This window comes from Pangasianodon hypophthalmus, chromosome 3 (assembly GCF_027358585.1).
Source record: "Pangasianodon hypophthalmus isolate fPanHyp1 chromosome 3, fPanHyp1.pri, whole genome shotgun sequence".
Taxonomy (NCBI): domain Eukaryota; kingdom Metazoa; phylum Chordata; class Actinopteri; order Siluriformes; family Pangasiidae; genus Pangasianodon; species Pangasianodon hypophthalmus.
In genome coordinates this window covers 12,386,694-12,413,514 of record NC_069712.1, presented here as the reverse complement: position 1 = coordinate 12,413,514, position 26,821 = coordinate 12,386,694, and the positions used below count along the sequence as shown (strand labels likewise).

The window sequence follows — 26,821 nt, the reverse complement described above, 5'->3', positions numbered from 1 at the left end:
GCGGCAGCATTAAAAATATGAAGTTTCCTGTGACAGCAGTTTAAAAGAAGTCCAGTGCAAAACCGATCTGGAAACACTGTGATGTTATGAAGTCTGCTCGGCTCACAGCTCTCTCAAAACCAGACTGTTCTAAAAAGACATTCACTGAGTCTATTTTGAGTACACCGACAACTCCGTGTTCATGGAGGTTCTTTTTTCCATTTAGTTCTTTCATCGTTTGACGTATTCTGCCATGTTTACTTCTCAAATCTGCAAAAATAAGGTGATAGTGGATGCAGAAATGTGTCAGGAGGAATGAAAGGGAAAGATCCTAAATAAAAAGTTTTATTTTTTAATTTTTAACACAGAAGCTATGAGGGAGGTGGAGTTTCTGACGTGGTCCTTATTCCAAACATCAGTTATTTCAAAACTCCATTTTGGTTCACTTCCTGTAGTTGGATCAAATCAGGGCTGAATTATTTTCTCACTTCCATCAAAAGGCACTAGAGATTGTTAGTTAGTGGACCAAGACAATGTCTCTCAGATATTCTCAGTTTTGGATGTTTTGGTACCAGTGTTTGATTCAAACAGATGAAATACTGTATCATGTCAAAGTTTTATTACAGCCTTCTCATTCTTTCTTATCATCTCCTCTTTCCTTTTCTCTGCATTCTCTTTTCTCTTATTTAGCTGATCTTGCTATTATCTCTCTGCCTATTCTTTGATTTGTCTCTGTCCATCCATCTCACCTCCTACAACCTATCATTGTCCTCCTACAGAGGGTTATACCTCAGACTCCAGAGTTAATTAACCTCAGATTATTGCATTTCATATTTCCATGCATTTTTGGCCCTGGCACACAGGAAGTCTGCAGTCCAGCGGGAGGGAGAGCGATCAGATGCTCAGTTCTGCACTCCTGATGAGACCCACTTTCCTCTGTGCTGCAGAGCTCAGAGACCCACTCAGACACTCACACTGTGGCTCTGAGTACATCTAGGAGCTGGTCTGGTGTCAGCGGTTCTCTTCGTTTATGATGATTACAAGCATAGAAACAGGTCTTGGATCTGCAGTGCTTTGTGATTACAGAGGTTCGGGTCTCATCAGGAAACACTCAGAACAGCCACTCAGAACTCAGCCAGTCAGAACAAAAATGATTCACTTTTAACACTACTCCCAATGGCAATAATCTTCTCAAAATTGGTTCAGAGCATAGGCTGATAAAATGGTCCACTGTGCAGAAGCATTTCTACCCAGATATACTGTACTTTTAGTGCAACAGTAAAGCATATACATACACGTGGTACACCTAACATCCTCATTCCAGTTGATCAAGGCCATCTGAAGTAATTAGTTGGATCAGATGCAGCAGAGTATGCTTTGTGGCAAAGTTCTCCAGCAGGAGGTTTGGGGATGACTGATACAGTATATTAATCATGCAGAGATGCTAGAGCTACATCAATCTACCAAACAGTAGCAGCAAGTGGAAGGCTGTAAAATGGATTAAACCATTTGAGCCCCTGCCTGGCGCAGCGGTGATCTAGTAATCTCTCAGGCAATTCACCCTAGACAACTCTGACAAAAACAATGCCTCAGGATGGCACTTTCATCTCTTCTAACACAGATAAACACCTTCCCTATGAGCCGCAACACAGCACTAGACATGATACAGGTAGCTGGGCTCTGCAAAGTGATCTCATCATCCATTTACAGACAAAATTGGAGGATAAAAATGATGTCTAAAGGAGGATGCGGAACATTATTGGATTTACTCTGAACTCCAGGGCTGGATAATGAGAGGCTGTGTATTGCTCAAGGTGTCTAGGAAATTTGCTTTTTGGGCACCAATGGTATCAAAATGGTAGTGGTGGCTCAGTGGTTAAGGCTCTGGGTTACTGATCAGAAGGTTGGGGGTTCAAGCCCCAGCCCTGCCAAGCTGCTACTGTTGGGCCCTTAAGCAAGGCCCTTAACCCTCTCTGCTCCAGGGGCACTGTATCATGGCTGACCCTGCGCTCTGACCCCAACTCCCTAATGAGCTGGGATATGCAAAGAAAAGAATTTCACTGTGCTGTAATGTATATGTGACAAAAGTATTGTTACATAATTAAAAATTAATACATAATCACACTTTAATTTGTTGTCACTAGAGTAAGTCCTGGACATATGATTGAGGGCAGTCATGTTTAATTAGGATCAATCATGGTGCTACTAGTAATGTGAAGGTAATAGATTTTTATCAGTCAAGTTTCTGTAGTTTGGGTCTGTTCCTCTCTCAGGCAGATGGATGCACAGTGAGCCACTTCTTGAGATAAAGGACGCCAAATAGAAAGGAATTCAATCTAAATGGTCCAAAATGCTAATGAATGGAGCATCGTGCAAAACCTTAGGGCGCATGCTGGATTTATTCCACTGGTAAACAATCATTACGAACACCTGCTTTTCAGCCCCAGTCACAGATTAAATAGGACGATAAAGAGCCAACTGTTTGAAAAGAGGGTTCTGTCCTGCTGCTCAACTGATTGGATACAAACGAGTCTGCCAGTTCACACACTGCAGGGGGGTTAATGATGGCATTCTGGCCAACAGAGCCAATGAGTACGAGCCAGTCAACAGACTGCACATGAACTCCAAACACAGGAATGCCATTTTGTACACATGTATGTGATAGACACATGGACAACAACCGTAATCTGAAGCCACCAGGTGCAAAACCTGCTTATCTTCCCCAAAAACAGACAGCAGACTTGACAGGTTTGGCTGATCGATGCATCACATTATCATCATCCTGGCCATGGACAAGACTCTTCTGCATGCTAAATGATATATTTACAGTGAGCATCCATGTGGCTGCCTGAGGTGAAGGAAGTAAACATCATTACAAGACTTTCCCATGGAAATCCATTTCCAATCAACAGAGTAGGTCATTATCCTTCCCCAATTTAGAAAATTCAATTTTCATATATTTTTAAGTGCACAATACACCACACAGTCCCTACACTGAATGTTAACATGTATAGGTGATCTAGCATGGGATCAACACCTAATGAATATATTAGTGAATACAGACAAGAATCCCAAGAAGGCCAAAATGCAAGACAAATGAAATCTTAGTCACCTCAGACATCAACCTAATAAAACATTGTTATAATGCAGACAGTTCATAACATGTCACAGAAGGCCTGCAAATAAGCTGTCAGTGCTTCTATTTATAAAAAAAAAATCATACAAGCAAGAGAATCAGCAGAACACATCCAGACCTGTCAAACCTTTCTCTGAGAAACTGAGACAACCAAACAAGAAACATGTTATTTATCTGTTCTGACAGGCATGATGCATTACACAGTTCAATTCGACACATCTACTCCACCTTCCTCTCACTTTCCTTCTCACTCTCGTCCTATCTCTTACTCACACTCACGTTTGGCATCTAAATGTTTTATGTACATATTGATGTTTAGATTTAGGGACATTATGGGCATTGAAATGGAGAAAAAAGGGATACATATCAAATGTATACATGTCAAATAAATTACTGTATATAAAGAATAAGAAATATAGTAGTTTTGAATGTTAAAAATATCAAGTATCAGTACATTTATGACTATGCAAAGGGATTATTTGCAAATATTAAATATTATGAAAAGATGCTAAACAATAATGTGCATAGGCTCCCTATTCTTTTAAAAATATTTTATGTCTTCTTGTCAGGCGGCAGAGACAGTGACAGCTGCAGGTTAAGAGTTTTTATTATAGGACTGGCAAACGAATCCAAAGTATGAGGCAGAATCAAGGTCAAAATACAGGCAGAAGTCGAATGATGTGCAAACTGGGCAAAAGACAAAGATATAAACCAAAGAACCAGAATCATGATCATAAACATAAACACAGTGATGCCACTCCTCCAAGGCTAGATTTACTGCCAGGAGTTTCTTGGTTGCCAGGTTCAGCTGGGGACAATTTCTTGGAGAAGAACGCCACTGGGTGAAGCTTAGGTTTCTCGCCAAACCTCTGTGACAGCACCAGTCCCACACCAGTCTCAGAACTATCTACTTCTACCATGAAGGGCTTGGAGGGCCAACGTGCAAGCTTCCTTGAGACGTTGGAATGCTTGGTCACTTGAGGAGTTCCACTGATTTTCTTGGGCTCTTTCTTAAGCAAGGCTGTGAGGGTCATGGCATTGGAACTGAACCCTCTAATGAATCGGCAGTAGAAGTTGGAGAACCCCAGGAACCTCAGTAGCTCCCTCACTGTAGTGGGGGTCGGCCACTTAGTGATGGTGCTCACTCCCCATCCAAGGAGGATCATGTCAGTCATGTCAGAAGGCTTCTTCCACAGCTCCTGGAGAACCAACTAATTGTAAAAGGGGAGAATTGCTCTTTTCTCAGTCACTCCCTCTTGACTGGAGAAATACAAGGAGCATTGAAGCATGAAACCTTTGCATGAAGCAGGATCACCTGAATACTTGTCGGGTATATATATATATATTTGTCTGCATTAGTTTCTTTTTACTTCACAACATAAAAGTACATCTATTAGCTTTTGAAAGGCATGGCTTCCCTTCAGAAGAGCAGAGTCGGGTGTATACGCAGCAAATAGGGGATTATGGTGTGCTATTGGCAGCCTCTGTCTGTCAAAACAACTTAAAGACAGTAAAACTCTTCAAATACTGTTCTAACGGAATGAGTAATATAAAACACAGTACAGTGGAGCACTTCACAGCATTCTCTGTAATATGTGATTACATAGGAAAGGAAAATCTCTGTATCATGTTAGGCATTTTAAATAGGAAGATAACACTGTGGATAAGCGCTGCACATTTGTAAGAAGCTACAATCCCTGGATGTTTTTTTTTTAAATTTATTAATTTTACTAGAAGAAACCCCTACATCTTTTTAATTACGTAGCCAGCTTCTTATACAGTACTTACATGAATGCTACCTCTTTACCACAAATCCTATTTAACTACATTGCTGTAATACTACAAAACTGAAACCCTTCATATATCATGCTCGTTAAATAGATGACTAACTGGATATTTAACCATGATCTTCATGTGTGTCTGAGTTCCTGCTAGAGCACAACGTTAGAGAACAAAAACACACATTCTGATTAACCTAAGTGTGGCAGTTACTGGAAGTACTTTCACGTTATGCTTCAAAGCATGCTGGTCATGGTTATGAATGAGTGGCCTGCAGTGCTTGGCGGGCCTGCTGGCTTTTTTGAGCCTTCTTTATCCCCTCGGTTCTGCTATACTTAGCAGCACTATTCATTGTTGTCACATTGTGCTCCTCGTGGGACAGACCGGCTCGGTGAAATAAGGCTATTGCGCCGTGTTAGATCTAGTATAGTCAGAAAACAAAAATTTCTTTTCTGGGTCAAGGAACTGCTGAGTTTGGGCAACAGTGTCAGAGGGCTGTGAAGAAACAAAACACTTGATATGGGAATATGACAATGTATAAGTGTGCAGCAGTATCTTCTTTTATGTTGAGTTCAGGCCACATCAGTATGAACTGACTGTAGACTTTATTTATAGTTTTAACCTTGTAAAATCTTACTATATATACACAAAGTAGGTTGGGAAAATGTGAGGTGAAGAAAATTGGGTATTATTCTTTGCCCAACTTCATCGTGGTTGAAGACTTTGCTCATTTTCAACACTTAGCAGGTGCTAATAAACAGAAATAATGAGGTGGAATTACAAGGCACATCAGGCCACATTAATATGAAGTGAACTGAGTGTTTAATTTAATTGTAATTGTGTGAATAATTTGTTCATCTTGTTCAGCATGTTATCCATAATAATAAATAAAGACATTCATCTTCACTAAATATAAAAGATAAACAATTAAGGTCAGTTGAAAAGTATGGACAATTCTATGATAATGGCCTCTTGAATAGAGAGTAATTTCCAACCAGTTCAGGAGCAGGTTTTGCCATGAAATTGCAAAAAATAGCTCTTTACAATACAGTGCAAAAAGATCCTAGGCTGTTTTTTTTTTCCAGAAGAGTGTGTCCATCAGGTCACAGTCAGGCAAACAGTTTAAAAATGGTAGAAATTCAGTGGGTGTCTTACTAATACCAGTGCAAACAGACTATGTACAATCCTTATATAAGTGACAAAGAAACTGGGGATGACAGTAAAGGATCTGCAGGCATTTTCTTTAGTTTAGTTCATTTAAGGTTGCCACAACAGAATCATGCATTCATTTATCCATTCGTTTTCAGAAAGTCTATCCTGGGAACAGAATAAATATTAACAGATCTAAATAAAAGGCCTGGCTCTTTATCCTTTTTGGTTTCACAAGTTTATCTTATTGTAACATTTTCATATAAACAGGTAATATGTGGTTTAGAGGTTATGTAATTTAAGTAAAGTGGGAGATAAAGGTTAACTAGTGGTTGATTACAAGGCATTCTCAGACCACAGAGGCAATTAAATCATGTCTTGGTGATTCAGAAAGTTAGCCTGGGTGGCATTTACAAAATGATGCTCTATAAACCGGTACAGGTATGACATTCACTTTGCTGAAATTCTACATCACAGTGATAGAAAATATCATTGTGGAAAGCCAAAGGATTTATTTCAGTGATCTGTAAATATCCTTGTAATGTGAAGTGATCTTTTCACAATTTGTGATCCTAAATCCAGGGGATTTTAAAGGATTGTTTAAGGTCACATCCAGTGTGTACTGAAGAAGCTAGATTTGGTATTTCACTGAATAAATGTCACCTTTTTGACAGCTGCTTTGTCCAGTGGCTGTTTATATTCCGTTGTCCTGAGTTTACCCTACTTCAGGACAGACTAGGCATGAAGTATAAGTTCACTCATAAAAAAGTCCACTGTTGTGTGACAGAAAATCCAGGATTAGATGAAACTAAGCATTAAGTTAGCTGGCTAAAAAAAAAAAAAAAAGAGAGACAGGCTCTAGATTCCATCTGTGAAGCGTGGAGGTAGGAGTATAATGGAGTGGAGCTGCTTTGCTGCCTCAGGGCCTGGATGGCTAATACTCATCAAAGGCCCAGTGAATTTGAAGATGTATCAGGAGCTTTTACAGGAGGATGTCTACCTGTGGTCTAAAATTCAAAAGGGGGGAGATCAACAATAGAGTGGCTGAAACAAGTACACTAACAAAAATGGCAACAACTGCATGTTACAATGGAGACAAAGCCCTGATTTCAGTCATAAGATAATGAAGGAAGTAGTTCAAAACATCCAAAAAAAATACATCAACTGAAGGAAGCTACAGAAAGCATTTGACTGGAGTTATTGTCAATAACAAAGATTCTAGTAGATAATAAACATTGACATATCTTTTTCATAATTTACCTCAACCGTTCAAATAAATATATAGGACTGTAAAATATTTTATACAATATTTCTATAATTATTTATTTATTATTATTTTTTAAAAATAAAAATCAGATTACATTTTAGGGACCATTTCTGCAAAAATCAAGATAATTCAGGTAATTATAATAATTCCAAGAGGGTTTAAAACTTTTTTTTTTACAACTGTATATGTAAGACGCAACTCATATTTAAAGAGTCTCAAATAATAATAACCACATAGTAAAACAGTAAAAATAAATAATTCTTGAATTCTTTAAAGACACACACACAATACCACAGCTGAATGGATACAGGAAATGATGAGAATCCCATATGAGTTAATTTAACTTTTCAAACCCCAGTGTGCTTGTCAGCTGCAAAGACAAATAATTTCCTCTGATTTAATTTGTCTTTCTCCTCAGCAGCCCTCTCTATATCTTCAGCGACAGGCAGTAGAAATTAAAGTATTTCTAGGTCTCAGATGCTATATGCAAAGCAGTGAGGCATAGCATCAACCCCAAAACACACACACATTACTGTTAATGTGAAATTTTCAACATTCTGAAGTGACTTAAAAAACAACTAAGAAACTTACTCTAAGACAAGCAATAACATATAAATGAGAAAAAATCGAGAATTTCTGAAAGCATTACCTTATGATGCCATATTTTCATTGTTTCACAGAAGACATCTCTGAAAAGAACTCAAACACTGTGTTATTTTAAATATTTCTAACATGCCTATTATTTACACAGTGCATCATCCACCTGTCACTACTTAATGCATCTTTTATGTGTTATGTATCTTCACAATGGTGTGTTGTGTGAAACTGAGTTCTTTTCTGGTCTAAAACATGGATTGATTTAGTTGGTTTACAGATCCTACAGATATACAGAAAGCTAAACGAGAAATGTGAAATGTAATAATCATTACACACTTGCATGTGAGAATTTCACCAACCTCAACAAAGGCTTGCATATCTGTCACATTCATAATGATCACAAAAACCAGGCCAGCCTGTTATCCATCCACCAAACAGAGATGGGTGTAGACCTTCATCTTGCCTGTGGGCATAGAGCAGCACATTTCTCCAGGGGTACTGCAGCACAATCACTTGTACCTAACTGAAAGCACACTTTTTGCAATTCTCAGCAGTTCGATTAGATATCTCTGACAAAAAAGCTCATCATTTCTGATTTGAATTTATTAAAGCATGGGGGAAAAGCACTTAATGTGTTACAGGATATCTGAGGATGATCTCTCACATCTAAATTGTTTCTAACTTGTCTGAAATATGCATATAAAATGATCTCAGATCTTCCTTATATTGTGGGCAAAATCTAATTGTATTGCATGTGTATAATAATAGGTCTGAGGAGTTTTTTTTTTTATTCCGAGCTTGTCTGGGAAGCAGTGTCGTTGACAAGCCAGGAGGCACAGATGCCAATGTCAAGAATTGGCAATGTAAGAGAGGCAGGAAACAGATTCACTGGACAAAGGTAAGATTGTTCAACACCAATGTCAAATCAGTCCCCCCGCCCCCAATTTTTCTACCTTATCTCTCCCCTATCATGCAACAACTACCAACTGAGTAGGGTGAAGGCTAGCATGTGCTTCCTCTCAGACAAGTGAGGCCAGCAACTTTTTGAACTATTGCTAATGCAGGGCGGCCACAGACCAGCTGAACACACTCGGAGGAAAGTGCTAACTGCCCTCTAATAGATCTCACAGATGTTCATGATTGACTAGTGTCATTGTGACTGACAGATGAGACAATAACATCATTCCTCCAACCCAGAGTCCCATCCAATTTTTCTCTCTTGGACTCCTGTCCACAAATGGCTATGTCATCATCAGGATTTGAACTCGCGATCTCCTGAAGATCGGGGAACGAGTTTCTGTTGCGTCCAAAACCAAAGCCCAAAGCAGTCTTAAGCTACGGACCTTAGGTGTTGTGGATCATGGTGTCAACTACCATCATCAACACTACGGAGGATCATACAGATCCGTTGGCCCAACACCATCAGAAATGAAGAGGTATGACAGAGGGCAGGACAGCAGCTGGTTTAGGAAGAAACCAAAAGAAGATTTCCATATGCTCCACAAGCCTACCACAAATTTCACCCAGTACATCTTCACCTCGATTCCCCAAGGAAAAGAGGACGAGCCCTGGAGGCAGAAATCAAATGATTGGGCTGCTCCTGGAGCCAGCTGGACAGAAGGGTCCAGGACAGGGATGGGAGGAAGGGCCCTTATCAGTGGCCTGTGCCCGAGGAGGGGTAGTACCACCCAGCCAACCAGCTGAAGTTCACCAGCTTACTACTCACACTTACCTGCATCCTCTTTTACTAATCACCTCTTCAAATCAAATAATTTTCAGTTTGGTTTGTTTACTGGTAAGTCTTATTTGCTTCCTTCAGCCTGCATTTCTAAACCTTTTGGCTACTATTGATTTCCTGTGTGTGACTTTTGATCTGTTTTCTCCAATTTTTGCCCCTTGGATTTTCCCTTGGTACTGACATTGTGTTATGGATATGGTTTTTTTGAACACTGAATAGTTATTTCACTTTGATTTTTAGCCTGACATGTTAGACTGTTTTGACCTGTTTTATTAAAGAAAAAAAGTCCATTATACATTATAACATTTGTACATCTCCACTGACCTGTCCATGTCTGACAGCATCTGGCACATTTCGAGCTGATCCAGTGATTTATTTAATGCTGTGAATGCAGAAAATCCACATGCAAGTTGTTTTAAAGCACACGCCCATCTTGCCAGATGTTTAAAAAAAATTCTGATAGGTTGTTTTCACTTTGCCAAATTAAATGATATGAATTATTAGCATTTTCATGGTTCTTGGTAGTTGACTCAGATTTCTGAAACCAATGCAGTACCCATAATCCTTTACAAACCACACCTTTTTCTTCAATAATTCGCATATACAGGTACACTCACCTCCACTTTATTAGGAAGACCTGAACACCTGCTCATTCACGCAATTATCCATGGTGAGCAGAATGCCATCTCAGAGTACACAACATGTTGGAGCTTGAAGCAGATAGGCTACAACAGCAGAAGACCACAACGAGTTCCACTCTGGTCAGCCAAGAACAGGAATCTGAGGCTACACTTGGCACAGGTTCACCAAAACTGGCCAGTTGAGAATTGGAAAACCATCGCCGCTCTTTTCCCAATCTTCAGCTGTTCTTTTACTGGAGCCCTTGACCTGCATTTGCATGATTTTATGCTTGGAGCAGCTGCCGCATGATTGACTGATTGGATAATTGTATGAATGGGCAGTGGTACAGGTGTTCCTTTTAAAATGGCTGGTGAGTGTAGATGATGCCGTTGAGTGAGTGATCTTTCCCGTCGCTTCCACTGCATCAAGCTGAGCTCACGCAGGTTGCTCAGAGATGTTTCAAAGGACGGATGACTCCTTCACTACTCCCATGTGTACTTAAAAAGACATTTCACTGCCATAACTGACAGGATAGTAGTGCTATCTACCCAGTTTACTCCTCAATGGAGGGAACACAGATGAGCCATGGCTGTGAAATTCACAGCGGGAACACATCATGCCCCATACATCACAGCAGGGTGCAGAAACACACCCACTGCTAAGTGATGGGCTGTGGGTGATGGCTGAGTGGTGGGGAGAGAAGAGGAAGGACGAGCAGGGGGGAGGGATGCTAAAACATACCTCACATGCTGAGAGAAGCCCTTTTATCACCACAGGCAAACATGGCAACCTGCACTGCCTCTTATGCACACACGCACACACACACACACACACACACACACACACAAATATACAGTAAGTGTAAATATGGATGCACACACACATGATGGAAATTATACACTCTGGTGTAGATTCTATGCATATCTTTCACTATCTTAAATGTTATTGTGTACATTTCTGTTTAAATGGTATCAGAAAATAGAAAGAAAATGGAACTATACTAGTCAATATATTCAACAGTAATATACTGTCATATATTTGTTTGTGAAAGGGAAAACCTGAAGCATTTGTCTGCCGCATGGCAGCATTCCTCCTCTCCTGGCCCAACAAACCTTCCTCATCAAGGACGTTATGAATTATGTAATACTCTCCTACATCCACCCTGAGCATAAATAGGCAAACACTCATGTCCAAATGGTTGGACACGTATGCCATACAACCTTGAGTGTGAAATTAATTGTGCTATCACATAAAAAGGGTTTTCATGGTCACTGTCCAGAGTTTCCTTCACAAGCCCTGCCTCCTTTGTCTAGCTCCACATCAGTGCAACTACTGTGTGAGTCACAGCACTCTGGATCTTCTGTGGACTATTCCACACAACCAGGCACATTTCATGCTGACTCATACCCAGGGATAAAGGATCTCCAAGTCACTCTGGTTACCTCCCTATCACAAGTTGCTGATTCTGGGTGACTCAGACACATTTGTGTGGTGGCCTGGGAAAACCCTTCACATGGTGAAATTTTGTACATTTTCTACCATATAAAATTTTGAGAAGTACATGTTTTCCCAAACTGAAATTTATTTCTATTTTGGGCACATCTCAAATACACAAGCATTTTAAAAGTATGATTATCTCCAAAATTGCATTAAAACAAACTGCATTTTAAAAATCAGAGACACCAACACACTGTCTAAAAGCGACTACTATTTATTGATTTTATTTGAATTTAACATCTAATAAATTGAACATTTAATAAACAAAATACAAACAATAATAAATAGCACAATGAGCACTACAGTTGAGGTCAAAAGTTTCTACACACCTAGGCTAAAGATATTCATTCTTAGTTTATCAACAACTCTACACATTTCATGCTACCATACATTTCATATAATGTCAATTAGGGCATCTACACTGTATAGCCAAAAGTATGTGGACACCACAGTCACACCTATATGAGGGTTTATATGTGCAAATCCCCATAGCCACATTCCAAAATCTAGTGGAAACCCCTCCCAGAAGAGTACAGGTTATTATGACAGCAAAGGGGGACTAAACCTGGAATGGGATGTTCAAATGTCCACAAACGTTTGGCCATATAGTGTATGTACATCCACCATTATGAGAGTCCTACATCACCATGACTTGATAGACTTGATTTGTGCAATGAAGAAGCTTCTACTCCAAGACCAGCATGAAAAAGCCTGACTGAAGTTTGCAGGTGATCACCATCTTTTTGGAGGAGTGTTCTCTGGTCAGATGAAACAAAACTGTAAGTCTTTGGTCATAATGATCAGCTCTATGTATGGAAGAAAAAGGGTGAGGACTTTAATCCGAAGAACACCATCCTAACTGTGAAGCACGGGGGTGGAAGCATCATGTTATGGTGGTGTTTTGCTGGTTAATGGACTAGTACACTTCAGAAAATAGATGGCATCATGAGGAACAAGGATTATAAAGAAATACTGAAGCAACACCTCAAGACATCAGCCAGAACATTAAAACCCGGTCACAACTGAGTCTTCCAGCAGAACAATGATCCTAAGCATACCTCCAAAGTTGTAACAAAATGGCTTAAATAAAACAAAGTGAATTGGAGTGGCCATCACAAAGCCCTGAACTGAGTCTCACTGAATATTTGTAGACTGAATTAAAAAAGCATGTCCAAGCAAGGAGGCCCACAAACCTGACTGAGTTACACCAGTTCTGTCAGGATGAATGAGCAAAAATTGCGACAAAGTATTGCGAGAAGCTTGTCGAAGGCTAGCCCTCCACAGGTTCAAGCAATTAAAAGGCAATGCCACAGAATATTAACAAAGTATATGTAAACTTTTGACCCACTGAAAATCTGATACAGTAATTAAAAGCTGAAATAAATCTCTATAATAAAACTATTACTTTGACACTACCTCTTATGAAAATAAAGTAGATGCTCTAATTGACTTAATACAGAAATGTACAGAAACATGAAGTGGAGTTGTGAAAAATTGAGTTTGAATATCTTTAGCCTGGGTGTATGTAAACTTCTGGTCTCAACTGTACTGTATATCTAACCTTTTACCTACCTTTCTTCATAGCTTACAGACTGACAGGCTATTTAGAGGTCCCGCCCATCCAGCAGTCTTTCCATGTTTAATAATAATTTCATTTGTTTTCTATTTTAAAAATAACATTTATAGATGATGAGGATTCATTATAATTGCATTGTAAACTAAATGTGGAGTCCTCAATAACTCTGATCTCCTCAGATTGCCTGCTAGATCAGGCAAACACCCCTTCTACCTCTACATTTGTAGCCTAATCTATTTACGGAAAAACAACATTAGTGACCCTTTATCAACAAGCAATCACTTTGATAATCAGCATCATCCACACATTCTCTCTCTCATTTCCTGAGGTAAATGTCAGTCACGGCAATTAAAAACAGGAGCCTCATCATCACTCTTGACTTGACTTCATTCAATGCTGTAGTAATCACATACTCAGTGCTGAAATAATCACTGATTAATTCATTATTTCACTGTTGGATTAATTTTACAACTGCGTACGCTGCCATTTCTACAGTGTTGGTAATGGCCTGTCTGCATCTTGGATAATTTTATACCTGGCATTTATTAACAAACTTAATCTGTTAGGCTTACCTCTATTTTGCTATGGGCTGTAACCAACAACTTGATCAAAGCACAACATTCACTGCATGGGACAAGCATACATAACTAGCAAAGCTAGCGATTAAAATGTCTTTAAACAGACTGACAGCCATGTTTGTTGGTTCATTATCTACTGTGGCTAAGCTAGACAAACACCTATGCACATGATGCAGTTTTCTTTTCATACACAGCGAAATTACCAGCTTGCCTTTTTCAGGTTAGATAATGACATGATGACATTCGTAACTGTTTTTCCTGGTGTTCAGGAGTTCAAACATGCATTCAACTCCTGACCTACACTATTAAAATATCCTGAGGACTGGTATCAAGTAGTTACAGCATGTATAAATTTGTTCTACAAGTATCACTTTACAAAAACACAGATGTAAACACATTCCTGCTATTTTATCATTCTGACATTGACTTCTCATTAAGCAGAAAATCATTTTGAGATGTGTTAACTTGTGTACAAATGTATGACCACAGCCCCAGTACATTTACTCCCTCAATCCCTCACTCCTCCAATCTCTCTTTTGCATCATTACCATGGCCTGTTTCTGTTTTGAAGAAACACAATTACAATACAACTGCCTCAAGGGAAAGACAAAGAAACTGGGACGAAAATTAACGTGCATTGAAATGGTAATGTACTCCATCATGTATGCTGATGTGCTGCTCCAAACAGACCATTTATTTCATAAATAATTTTGTATGAAAGCATGAAGAAATTGAGAGAGCAAACAGATTGGACAAAGAAGAGTGAGAGGATAAGGAGGGGAAGGAGGAGGAAATTAAACATTCTTCGATAATACACAGGAGCAACAGGATCAGTCAGATTACTACAATACCCATAATTTAAGATTCATCACTGGAAAAATTAGTCATAACACCATTGTATGCCATATATTACCATAGTACCATCAGTAGGCCATGATTTTATATATATATATATATATATATATATATATATATATATATATATATATATATATATGTAATATAGGGCATATATTATATATACATATAATACACCGATCAGCCATAACAATAAAAACCACTGACTGGTGAAGTGAATAACATTGATTATCTCATTAGAGTGGCACCTGTCAAGGGGTGGGATATATTAGACAGCAAGAGAAACGTCAGTTCTCGAAGTTGATGTGTTGGAAGCAGGAAAAATGGGCAAGCATATTGATCTGAGGCCAAATTATGATGGCTAGATGACTGGGTCAGAGCATCTCCAAAACGGCAGGTCTTGTGGGCTGTTCCCGGTATGCAGTGGTTAGTACCTACCAAAAGTGGTCCAAGGAAGGAAAACCAGTGAACCGGCAACAGGGTCATGGGCGCCCAAGGCTCACTGATGCCCGTGGGGAGCGAAGGCTAGTCTGTCTGGTTGAATCCCACAGAAGAGCTATGGCAGCACAAGTTGCTGAAAAAGTTTATACTGGCTATGATAGAAAGGTGTCAGAACACAGTGCATTGCAGCTTTTTGGAGGCCATAGAGCTTTGCATTCCTAAACTTTTCAACAACGGTACACACTAGGTCTACATTATTTATAGGCCTACTTGTTTTTGAGGTATGGAGTTTTGGATTAAATCCTTTGAATTAAAATGCTATTAGAGACTATAAGAACTCAATATAAACAATATAATAGCACTGACAATAGTGGATTGTGATTTCCACTGCTTTAACTAAATTAAAAAATCATGGACACCCTGGCTATGCTTCACAGACCCTACTTTGACAACCACTGTTTTAGATAGTAAAATAATGTACTTGATATTTCTTGTTTAAAAAGATTACATAAATACAAAGCAAAAATCAGTGTTACATTATCTTTGTCTCTGCATTGTTGAATGTATCTGCTATATTGAATGAGGATCAATGAGTAGATCAATCTCTGCTTATCGCTGAGAGAAACTTACTAATGAAAACAGATTCCGTGAAGAGTAAAAACAATAGATGAAATTTGCATTTGCATCACATTAGCAAAAAGTGCTGTCTCTAATTTGCATATGATAAAGAACTGAACAGTACACATCCCTACTGGGACGCACTAACAATATATAAGACAACAGTTCACTCCATTATTATTAAGGGTGGTATTTAGTATGAACCATAATTCTTACTCGCCCACTGAGACACAGGCACAAAATCACTTAGAACTAGGCAAAAATATAAAAGGCAAAAACAATCCAGTGAAATTAATTAACCATTATGGTTCAGATTAATCGAAAATCCTAATGTAATTACACAAGGCCCACTTAAGCAGGCCATCTCATTCAGATAACGAGAACACTGAAGTAATTAGACACTGAAACTCCCCGAGAGATGAGCCATAGTGACATTCTGCCAACAGCACAGCTCTCAGTCTCTCTCTCTGTATGTGCAACTGACATAAAGAGAACACTGAGTCATAGTGGGTCTGTCCCAAATCCCCCACCATTCTTTTCCAGCTCACGCTTCTTGAGGTGACAACACTGAGGAATATGGTGAGCCCACCATCCTGTACTTTCACAATTAATCGCCATTAATAAACATTCTTTACAGTAAGTATCTAGCTTATATACATGACATATAGGAGTTTCACTCCTACACCAGGGGGTGTAAACTGGCAGATCACGTTCCAGATGTGGACCCAGCAACATACTGTATTTCAGCAAGCTAAAGTGAGCACTTGAAAAAATACTGTAGCAGAACCAATAAACGTGAAGAAAAACTAACTGTAGGTCAGCAACACTAGTTTTCAAAATATGAACCAAATATGAACCATCGTGGCTTCTGTAGCAGATCCTATGCTGTGGCTTATCCAATCACATTTATGTGAATTATATAGCTAAAGGCAGCTCATCGGACCACAGACTAGCTACAGGTCTAGAGACATTAGGTCAGAAAGGGGGGTTTTCAAAGCCTTTCACAGATTTCTCATTTTATTTACCGTCTCTGGCCTGAATAGTAAACTAAAGACATAGCTTGTTTAAAAAAAAGACATCTATAACTGTTAACTAATCATTAATGGTTAAGCATTGAAAGCTAACTGTTGTCATGACTTAGTCATGTTAGTTGCTCATCCAAATCTTTGTAAGAATGGAATTTGATGTAGCTGGACCTTTACAAATTTTAGTTTTTAGAATTCCCATGTCCTACAGCTTGCATAGCTGATGAGGGAATGTTCTGTTTCTTTGGAAACATTGTCAACACTGAACCTTTTAATACATCTGCATATACAGTATATATATATAGCTACATACATAGTGTGTGTGTGTGTGTGTGTGTGGTAAAAGCCATACATTAGCTGAAGTCACATAATTATAAGAATGCAGTAAATAAGACATGTGCTTACCCTGACTTACTGATATGTATTATTTTTATCCCCCTCACAGTGATTGTATAGGCACTAATGGTAACAATAAACACTAGTTCGCTTTTGTTTTTGACAAGCTGTAAGATTCCATTGTTTCCTAATTGTATACTATTACCAAATGGTCATTATTCTAGTGTCTATAGTCTGTCCATTTCAAAAATCCAAAAATAGCTTAGGATAACTGTAGAGGCTTCACTACAGCCCATAACAATGACTATTCACAACTTCCATTATATCCAAAAGAAAATCATAGGGGAGACGAGGTTGGTGGATCTTGGCCTGAGTATGTAAATTAACTGGATATAGTCATGCATACTTACCTTCCCAAAGCTGCCCTTTCCAATGGCTCGGAGAATCTGGAAGTGATCAAAATTCACTGTAAGGAAAGAAGTGGAAAAGTCATTAATAAGTTATAATGTAATGTAAGAATATTTTTTGGTAAGACCTAGCCTACAATAGGCTACTTATGATTTACTTCTCTTTTTCATAGACCCAAGCAAACTCTATTTGATATTATAGCTATGCAATTTTTTTTTCAAATATCCATTCTATCTTAATTTCATCTCAATTATTAGCAATATAAGCAGGTAATGGAAAAGACACAAAAATCTTGTTCACATGCTTGAGGATCCTCCTTATGTGTCTTGGAGGTATAGTAAAGAGAATGTGATAGGGACTTAAATAGCTTTATGACTTCATATTTACCTGTCAGTGTTTAACCAACAGATCAATATGACATGATCTTTATGAATGATTTTTCATTTCTGTTAGAGAAACTGAGATCAGCACAAACATTTGGTAAAATTCAGTTTCAGTAGTGTTGCTTTTTAGTGAAACATTTTAAGTGGATTACTTTGACCTGAAATGAATTTATTTCTCAAGAAGACAATGTAGCAGACTTTGTGGTAGCACAGTAAATACCTAGTGTTTAAAATAAATCTATGTGGTAATTACAAATACATACTATGCATATTGGATTTGAAAGTACATAGTAACTTAGGTGAACACTGACATGTTTTTACTGCAGTACTTGCAATAATTTCTCAGAATTTCATAAATAACAAAGTAGAAACTACAAGTAATATTTTGCACGTTAAATATGTAAGAACATAGTGAGTGATGTGAAAAATGTCAGGTGTACTTCAACATGACATAACATTATAGTGGTATAATCAAACTGCTCAATTAAATAACCGCACATCTGACTAAAAGGAGTAGGTGAGTGCAGGTCTAAACTGTGTAATAATGATTGTAACATTACATAATAGACATTCAAGCATTCATGTACTGCTATATACCTGATATTTGTGTACTATATGTACTTACTTAGAAATATCTCCATTGAGATACCTCCAGCTTGCAAAGTATGCATTTAAAGATATTAAAAAATATATTATTTGTACTATTTATTTGCGTATTAATCTCTTGGTAGTTGCCTTTGTTTCTGTGCTAACTTCTCAGCAGCGTGCTGTGTTCTACACCATTAGCTCTAAATACAGTGGGCTGACTCAGACATGTTACTGAAATATTTCTGTGACCCTCAGAAACTTGTGAGGAATCAGAAGTCAGTATCAGGGGAAGAATCCCTCTGGGTCCACACTCCATATCTTGTGAAGCCATGCACCATCCTGCCGCTTCTCTATTACACTGAGTCATAATTGGTATTGTTTTAAGTGCACACTTCTCTCGTGCTCTTCTCCCCTCTTGCTTTTCGCAAACACCTACAAATTATCTTTTTATCAATATAATGTAAAATGTTGTTTGTCTGGATCCACTGGTGTGTCAGTCCTGCGGGGACAGGATTTCACCAGAAGCAAGCATTAAAAATGAGAAGCCTGACTACAAAGAGGATGTATTACGATTCTGCATGCCTCTCTGCAGTCTCTTTTATCTCAGAGGTCACTGCTTTAAGGCATCAATATCAATATTACTCATTAATCTGACCTTTTTAGTCTGTCAGAAGCACCAGGTCTTTCTTCTTCTGGGGCAGGAATACTGTCTGCTTTATAATAATATATATTTCACAAGACTGTTTCCTAATGGCTTACTGTATTAGTACATTGTCATATCTAATGTGGCAGAACACCACATCTGGATATAGCATCCCCTGCATATGTTCAACTAATCTTAAATTGCCCATGGATTTGCTTGTGGAAAATAGTGTGCTGAATTACAGGTAATATAGACTTGAGAGTAAATATGGCCAAATGATGCAGGCTACCTAATGAAGCATTTTGAATTTTTTTTATTGCACAATAATGAAATAATGCATGATGAACATATGTACATGTGTCTTGGTAACATACCGTTCCAGATAGTATAGATGTAATTTGTGTTACATGAATCTTTGCGCTATACTTATCTTCTATTATTTTCTATTATGTTATACAGTACCTATCATTGACTTTTCTTCTGTCTTTGACACTGTTGTGTGTATGTACCTTTTCTTTCATTTAGAAGCCTTTCATCCACTGATAAAAACAATGCCTCAGGAGAGAGGTGTTGATTTCTTTTCTGATATAATAGGTGAAAACTTGTGCCTGTAATCGCATTGTTCATGAACAAAAACAGGTTCAGATTTGCTCACACGTTCAGGCGTTGTTCATCTCGTGCTTGAATTTTAAATACAGTAAACTGTTTTTATACTGCCAAAAGTTGTCAACCAATCAGATACATTCCTGCCCTTACGTTTTCACTTAATTTTGAACTGAATCATTTAATTCATGCTGCTTACTAATGATTTATCCTGCACAATTTAAATAAAGAATTGTTTGCCCAGTTCTGCCTTGTGAAGATGAATCTAATACAATTTTAGTTAGATAACTAATAGATTTTTCTGGCATTAAACTGTTCTGTTTCTGCTCTGTTTGGTTTTAAACCAAGTGACACACTATCATTTGCACTGAATGTAATCTCAAGGGAAGTATAAGCTTTCATATTTACATAACATCTATATGCACAACATCTGGATGCAACTGGATGCAGTGAACCACTGGGGATCAGTGTTAGAAACCATTAGGGAGCTCTGTTGCTGTAGCTGAAGTACACAATCAGTATTCAAAAGCAATATTCATATTTGAATACAAGACTTTCAGTATACTTCTGTAATCCCAAGAAAAAAAATATTGATTTTTGAGTGCAGGGACAGTTACTCTACAGGATCTCCAGAGACATTCTGGGTTAAGGGCATGGCTCAAGAGCTCAACAGTGGCTCTCCACCAGTCCTGGGATTTGAAATCCAGTTCCTAGCACAGAATCTCTTAATCACTGAGATATCACTGCCCAAAACTAGAACCATATGAGAAATATTGGGATTGAACCAAAGATATCATACAGTGGGCTGGGAAAGAATTCAGACCCTTCACATTTTGCACACTTTATATTTTTATAGATTTAATTTAAATTGATTCTTTTTTGGCCATTAATCTACACACAATAATTGAAAACATGTTTTTGGCATTTTCTTTTTTTTGCAAATTTATTAAACATCAAAAACTGAAATACCTTATTTAGATAAGTATTACTGAGTAAAAGGCATATGGCAAGCACTTAAAGGACTCTGAGAGCAGGAGGAAAAAGATTCTCTGGTCTGATGAGACAAAAATTTAACTCTTCAGGCTGAACTTCAAGCACTATGTCAGGCAAAAACCAGGTACTGCTCATCAACTGGTAATACCATCCCTATGGTGAAGCATGGTGGCAGCAGGACATGTCTTGAGTGGCCCAGCCAAAGTCCAGTCCTCAGTGGGCTCCTGGACATCTGTGAAGAAACCTCCAATCCAATCCAACTGAGCTTGAGAGGATCTGCCAGAAAGAATGGGAGAAACCACCCATATCCAGGATGCAATGCTTATAGGACATACCCAAGAACTCAAAGCTATAATTGCTGCCAAAGGTTCTTCTTCAAAGCACACCTTACCATACTGAGCTACAGTCCCATTAATTTTAAAATTCAAAATTTAAAAACCTATCAAAAGTATAGACAAGCTATAAACATAATTCAAAGAAATCACAATTAAAATCAATAGAAATAATTGTATAATACAGTGACCATCTCCATACATGCTCCATCCATCTAAGCCTCTATATTTCCCTAATCAGGTAAGTGCACCTTTTATCAGAATTTGAAATGCATGGACACTTGGCATGGGTGGTGAATATCTGGCTCCAAACTTGCTGCTAAAACATCAGATACTGCTGAGTCTGCACCACTGTGATACTGCTGAGAGAGAGACAGAGTAGAAAGGCTGAGGCTGCAGTGGTTATTGGCATGACTCCTACTGGGTTAAAGCCAAAGCGTGTAAGAATGCAAGCATCAATTTCAACGGGCTGCTAATGGGGGTCATCATAAAGTGCTTACTAATGGAAGCTGCTGGGAAAGTTCTCACCGTGAAACAAATGCAGAGATGTCATTTGTCTAGAGAATCAGATTTATTACACAGAACACAGGCACTAATCTGCATAAAGAGAAGGCAATGGTAACAAATGTGTCATCTCACACAATCATTTATGAATATATAATAAAATATTAGAATTAGCTGTGAGGTATTTTAACAATATACAAATTACAGCCAGAAGACTTTTTCAGAGAAATGAAATGCCTATTGATATTTCACCTCTGAAATATTGGTTAAATCAAATTAAAAGTTTCTCACTTTTTAATTTTGGGTCAACATCTTGAGATTAAACAGGACAACACAGTATTTATAATAGTAGAGAATAATAAAACAACCTACATTTATTCAATAATTGAATATAAATCTATAAATAAGAAAATTACTACAAGTCATAAAATAAAAGCTCGAATAACTACAGATGGGACAGGTTAAACAAAGCTATATTAATCTGGATTCAAAAATATAAAGGTTGCGATCCTAATATCCTCTAAAACGCTATTCCAGAGTTTAGAGTTGATGTAAGAAAATTGTCGTCCAGGCTCTTAGCAGTGAGCGATCATGTAGGTTAACAGAAGGCCTGCTTCAGTTAAGTCCTTCTGATGGGCTATAGCAAGATAGACCAGAGCTAAACCTTCAGAGGATTAAATGTAATAAGCAGGACAACTGTATCTTGAATAAGACTGGGTTAATATGTTCTGAATTTATTTTTCTTGGTAAGGATGTGGGCTGCTACATTCTGAACTACCTGTAAAAAGGCAGCTCCATGGAACATATCTATACTGTGCAAGATGGAGATAAATTGCATTTAATTGGGTGAAGAATGCAGATGAGCATCCATCATATTCATATCAAATATTTAAAGCATTTACTGTATGATGGAGCTTTGTATGTTCTCCCTAGTCCAGGAGTTTCCTCCAGGTTCTCCAGTTTCCGCCCATTCCCAAAAGCTTTCCAGTTGCCCCTAGGAGAGAATGAGTGTGTGCATGGTGCCATGTGATGGACTGGCGTTCCAACCAGTTTGTGCCCTGGGCTGCGCCCAGTGTTCCTGGGACAGGCTCTGGATCCACTGCAACACTGACCAAGATTAAATCTAATGAATAACTGAATGAATAAATGAATGAATGGCATCAGGCAGGCCAGCTGTTGACCTGTAAAGGCAGACATAAAAAATCTCCAGTTATCTTCTTCTTGTTATATCTCCAGTGCATTGATGAGTCAAATGTACATTATATGGGATTCCATATGAAAAGAATACTCATTTTTTTGTGATTTTATCCCTTACAAATGCTATTCTGGTCTCTGATTTAGATTTCAGAGATGTAGGTCAGAACAGACCATCATGGATAAGTTTAATCTTGTTCCTTTGGGCACACTGAGCTTTCTTTTGCTCAGATCCACAGCTAGCACTGAGGATACAGTCAATCTCCCGTCTTTAATTCAAAGAGCTGTGCTACTTCTATGACACTTCTGTACACTGCTTTGGACTCACTGTTTGTGCCTTGCCATTTATTCATGCCATTACTTCATATCCAGTTAAATGTATGTGAGACACATCTCAAGTACGAAGCTAAAATAAACTGAGATATCGGTAAATGTCACCTCTTCATCCCCCTGGCTCCTCATCAGAATCTGACCCTGCATTTTGAGCAGATTCATACAAAGTGAAGACTTCAATAAACCAGACCAGTTACAATGCTTTAATGTGAAAGCCTGTATTCTGACTGTACCAGGGTGATTTCTTTGGCATTGAACATATGCCTTCCATTAATTATTTAACATGTAACGGCAGCGTTTCCATGGCAGAAACCCATGGGGTTTTACTCAGGGCACTGTCATCCCAAAGAAATGTATTGTGGCTCAAAACGTATGTGATAGCACAGACTTAATCTGAGTATTCAAAATGTTTTTTATGCTTAGACTTCCTGACAGTGCACAAGTGTACACGTGCTTTATTAAGGGCAAGCCATGAATCGTTACCCGAGAGCCAAAGAGGGAGCAGAGCACAGGCAAGGGCCAAAATTAGGAAAGACAAAACTATGAAACAAGGCTTAGAAACGCAAGATAACGTTCAATGAGACTTTGTAACAGAACACTTTAAAAAAAAAAACAGCAGGGTATGCACTGACAAACTCATCAATGACCAAACATAGAACAGGTGAACACAACTGGGTAACATACTAATGTCAGGACGAGGGTAGAGACAGGACTAGAACAGAAACAAAAGCACATGATGTGAAAAAATAAACAACATGAAAGCAGCACTCATCACATTGGGAACCGCATCATCCACTGAAAGAGGGAATTCATGACAAGAAGCATTGCATAAATCTTTTATAAAGCAATACTGTGTTGTTTTTACATGAAAGAGAGAAGAGACATCACTTACCATCACTTATCCAACGACTGTTTCAGGCTGTTGTATCTGTAATTGTTTTAAATCTTATCTTATTTTATTAAGTTATTTTTTGCCAATTACTAACAGTACAATCATGATATATTGGAAAAATATTTCATAAAGATTTGAATTGAGTGGTCCATTTGCATTCAAAATTATAAATAAGTCACCATTCCAATACAGTTTCACTTACGTATGAAGTCTGAAAGAAACCTTCAAATTAAAGTTGTAATGAAATTTGAATTTATAATACTGTTGGGAAATACTATGTATACCCTCTGCAGCTTTCTCAAAGTACCATAAATGTGCTGTCAGAAAAAAACTTGCAAGATAAAGATAATAATAAAAAAAATACAAATCACTCAACCCATAAAAATAATTGAAGGTGGTACACTCTTCTCTTTTTTATGTAAAAAACAGTCGCATAAAACAGTAAACGTCATATATGACTCCAGCCTTTCATAAATTCTCCAGCATTGCTTTATTAGATATTTATGCAATCCTATATTGTGTTACACAGTAAGTGTTACCAAATTCACAACAGCGGAAAGTTTTTTTAATGCTGCATTCACTGAATGACCATGTCAATTATCTCAATTATCAAATTCTTTCAATTTAATTATATTATTTCCTTAGAAACATAGAAGCAATAATGTCACAGTTAATTAAGTAACTGCAATATGTTTGCAAGGAAAACAGGGAAATGTATCCAGATTATAGTAATATGTTACTCTGTACAACGATAGCCCTAACGCCGTTATAGTACTGTCATAACCCTAAAACAAATGTGCACACATTGTCTGAGATTAGTTTGACATAGAGCATTTTCATAACCATAACCATAACCATCGACAGATGTTGCTGCTCATTTGTTCTTGTCATCTGTGTGCTAAGTTATTAAAACCACACTATCTCTGGGGAAAAAAAAACATGTTGTGATGCTGCTGGAACATTCTGAATAATTCTGTAACACTGTTTAATCGGAGGCTAAAATGTGTTATGCAACATTAATGGGCACTGCCTGTTTGCTTCAGTAAATCGAAAAACTCCCATGATACCAGCATTGTTTTCTGTGAATACAGTTGCACTAGAATTCACCATTTTGTTTGGATGAGCTCATAACCTGAGATAACTCTACAAGTAATTTTTTTTTAATAAAAATAATAATGTTCACAGTTCACTGTATTGCACTGAAACATGTGACCATACCTAGAGTGGATACGTTCCATTCTACATATTATACCAAACTTAACTGTGCAAAAGTAGCCAAAGTTAATAATTGTGAAAAGAAAAGTTTTGGCCAGACTACAAAAACATTTGTTTTAATGAGCCTTGGCTTCCAACTGCTTGACTCATGAAACTATTTGCAGCCCAAATATGAGCGATCTTTGAGGAGAAGAGCCCACAGCTTGAGAGCCCACATAGGAAGTCATTAGGAACTATCCAGGGATGGAGATGTCGAGTTCTGTTCTGCCCTGCAGCTTACTCTGACTAATGATAATGGCCACATCGGGTCATGCTCCCTCCTCCCTGTACACACACACACACACACACACACACACACACACACACACACACACACACACACCATCAAGCAGAAAACAGCTCTCAGGGCTACACCAGGCTGCCAATTTCCCCTGTTCCTCATCCCCTGTTCATCTTTCATATTGGTCATGGACTGAGAGCCATAAGACAAGAAATTCAATGCTGCATTTTTGCCCTGCAGTAATTAAAGCAAGGATCTGACAAGAAGAGTAGTAGTATGTTTTCGTGACATAACGAGAGTCAACAGTAAACATTGTCTGATTTGTTCTACTTGCAGACCATCAGCAGTTAGATGACACCTAAGAGTGTCTAGTTCAGCGAAGAAGAACACGGCTCCTGTGGTGAGGATCTTCTAATGAGTGCAATATCTGCTGTTTATGCATCTCTGGCAGGTGCTTCAAACACAAGACATTTAAAAGTACGGGAACTGTAGAAGCGAGAACAAAGCAGAGCACTTTCTAATGTCTTCCTGACAGCACTAATAAATGTTCTCTTCCAGAAAGCACATCCCACTTAAAACATGCAGAGTTCTACGAAACAAAACTCAAATCCATCAGCAAGCATCCGTAGAGAAAATTAGGCAGAGGCAGTATAGCTTGAAAGACACTGTATACTATGATACAGTATATCACCTGTGAGATTTGTGTGTGTTTTCATATTCTTGGGTTGATTAATGTAATTACTGACTATTTTATATTTATATTTTTATATTTTACATTGTGATTATATTATCTTGGCATTTTCCTCTCTGGCATTTTATTATCAGGTGTGTGTCAGAAAGAACATTTCACGTGTCTTGCTCCTTCTCAGGCAGTCAGAAAGTGTCAGGATTGTCACTGAATAAATGTGCTGGGAGGTGCAGTCATATTTGTCATTAATTATGCATACTGAGGTGATGTGATTTTTATAAGCTCTTCGTTATTAATCACAGTCCTAAGCACAAATGCCCACAGACACAAAACTGTGTCGTGCCAGTGCATGATGGGTAATCTGAATGCAGCGACTCGTGAAAATTCAGCCTGGCTCACGTGGATTTGAGGTTTGCTGAAGCTTAGACAAACACAGAACAATATCAAGCATCCTCAGAATAAAATCATTTGCACCAATGAATCTATCCATAACGCACTTTTACATAAATAATGAACTATTGATGACGTACTACATTTGCATACTGCAGCTATAGTAAATTACAGGAGAAT

The 26,821-nt window shown here is 38.1% G+C and overlaps 1 protein-coding gene across 1 annotated transcript in view; it reads right to left on the bottom strand.

Annotated features, from left to right (window-relative positions):
• Nucleotides 1–26,821, bottom strand: part of LOC113542347 (serine/threonine-protein kinase 32C) — an 82,683-nt gene that overhangs the window by 38,393 nt on the left and 17,469 nt on the right. The window contains exon 2 of the mRNA XM_026939817.3: nucleotides 17,606–17,661. Within this exon, the coding sequence (XP_026795618.1) occupies nucleotides 17,606–17,661 (56 nt within the window). The remainder of the gene's footprint in view (nucleotides 1–17,605; nucleotides 17,662–26,821) is intronic.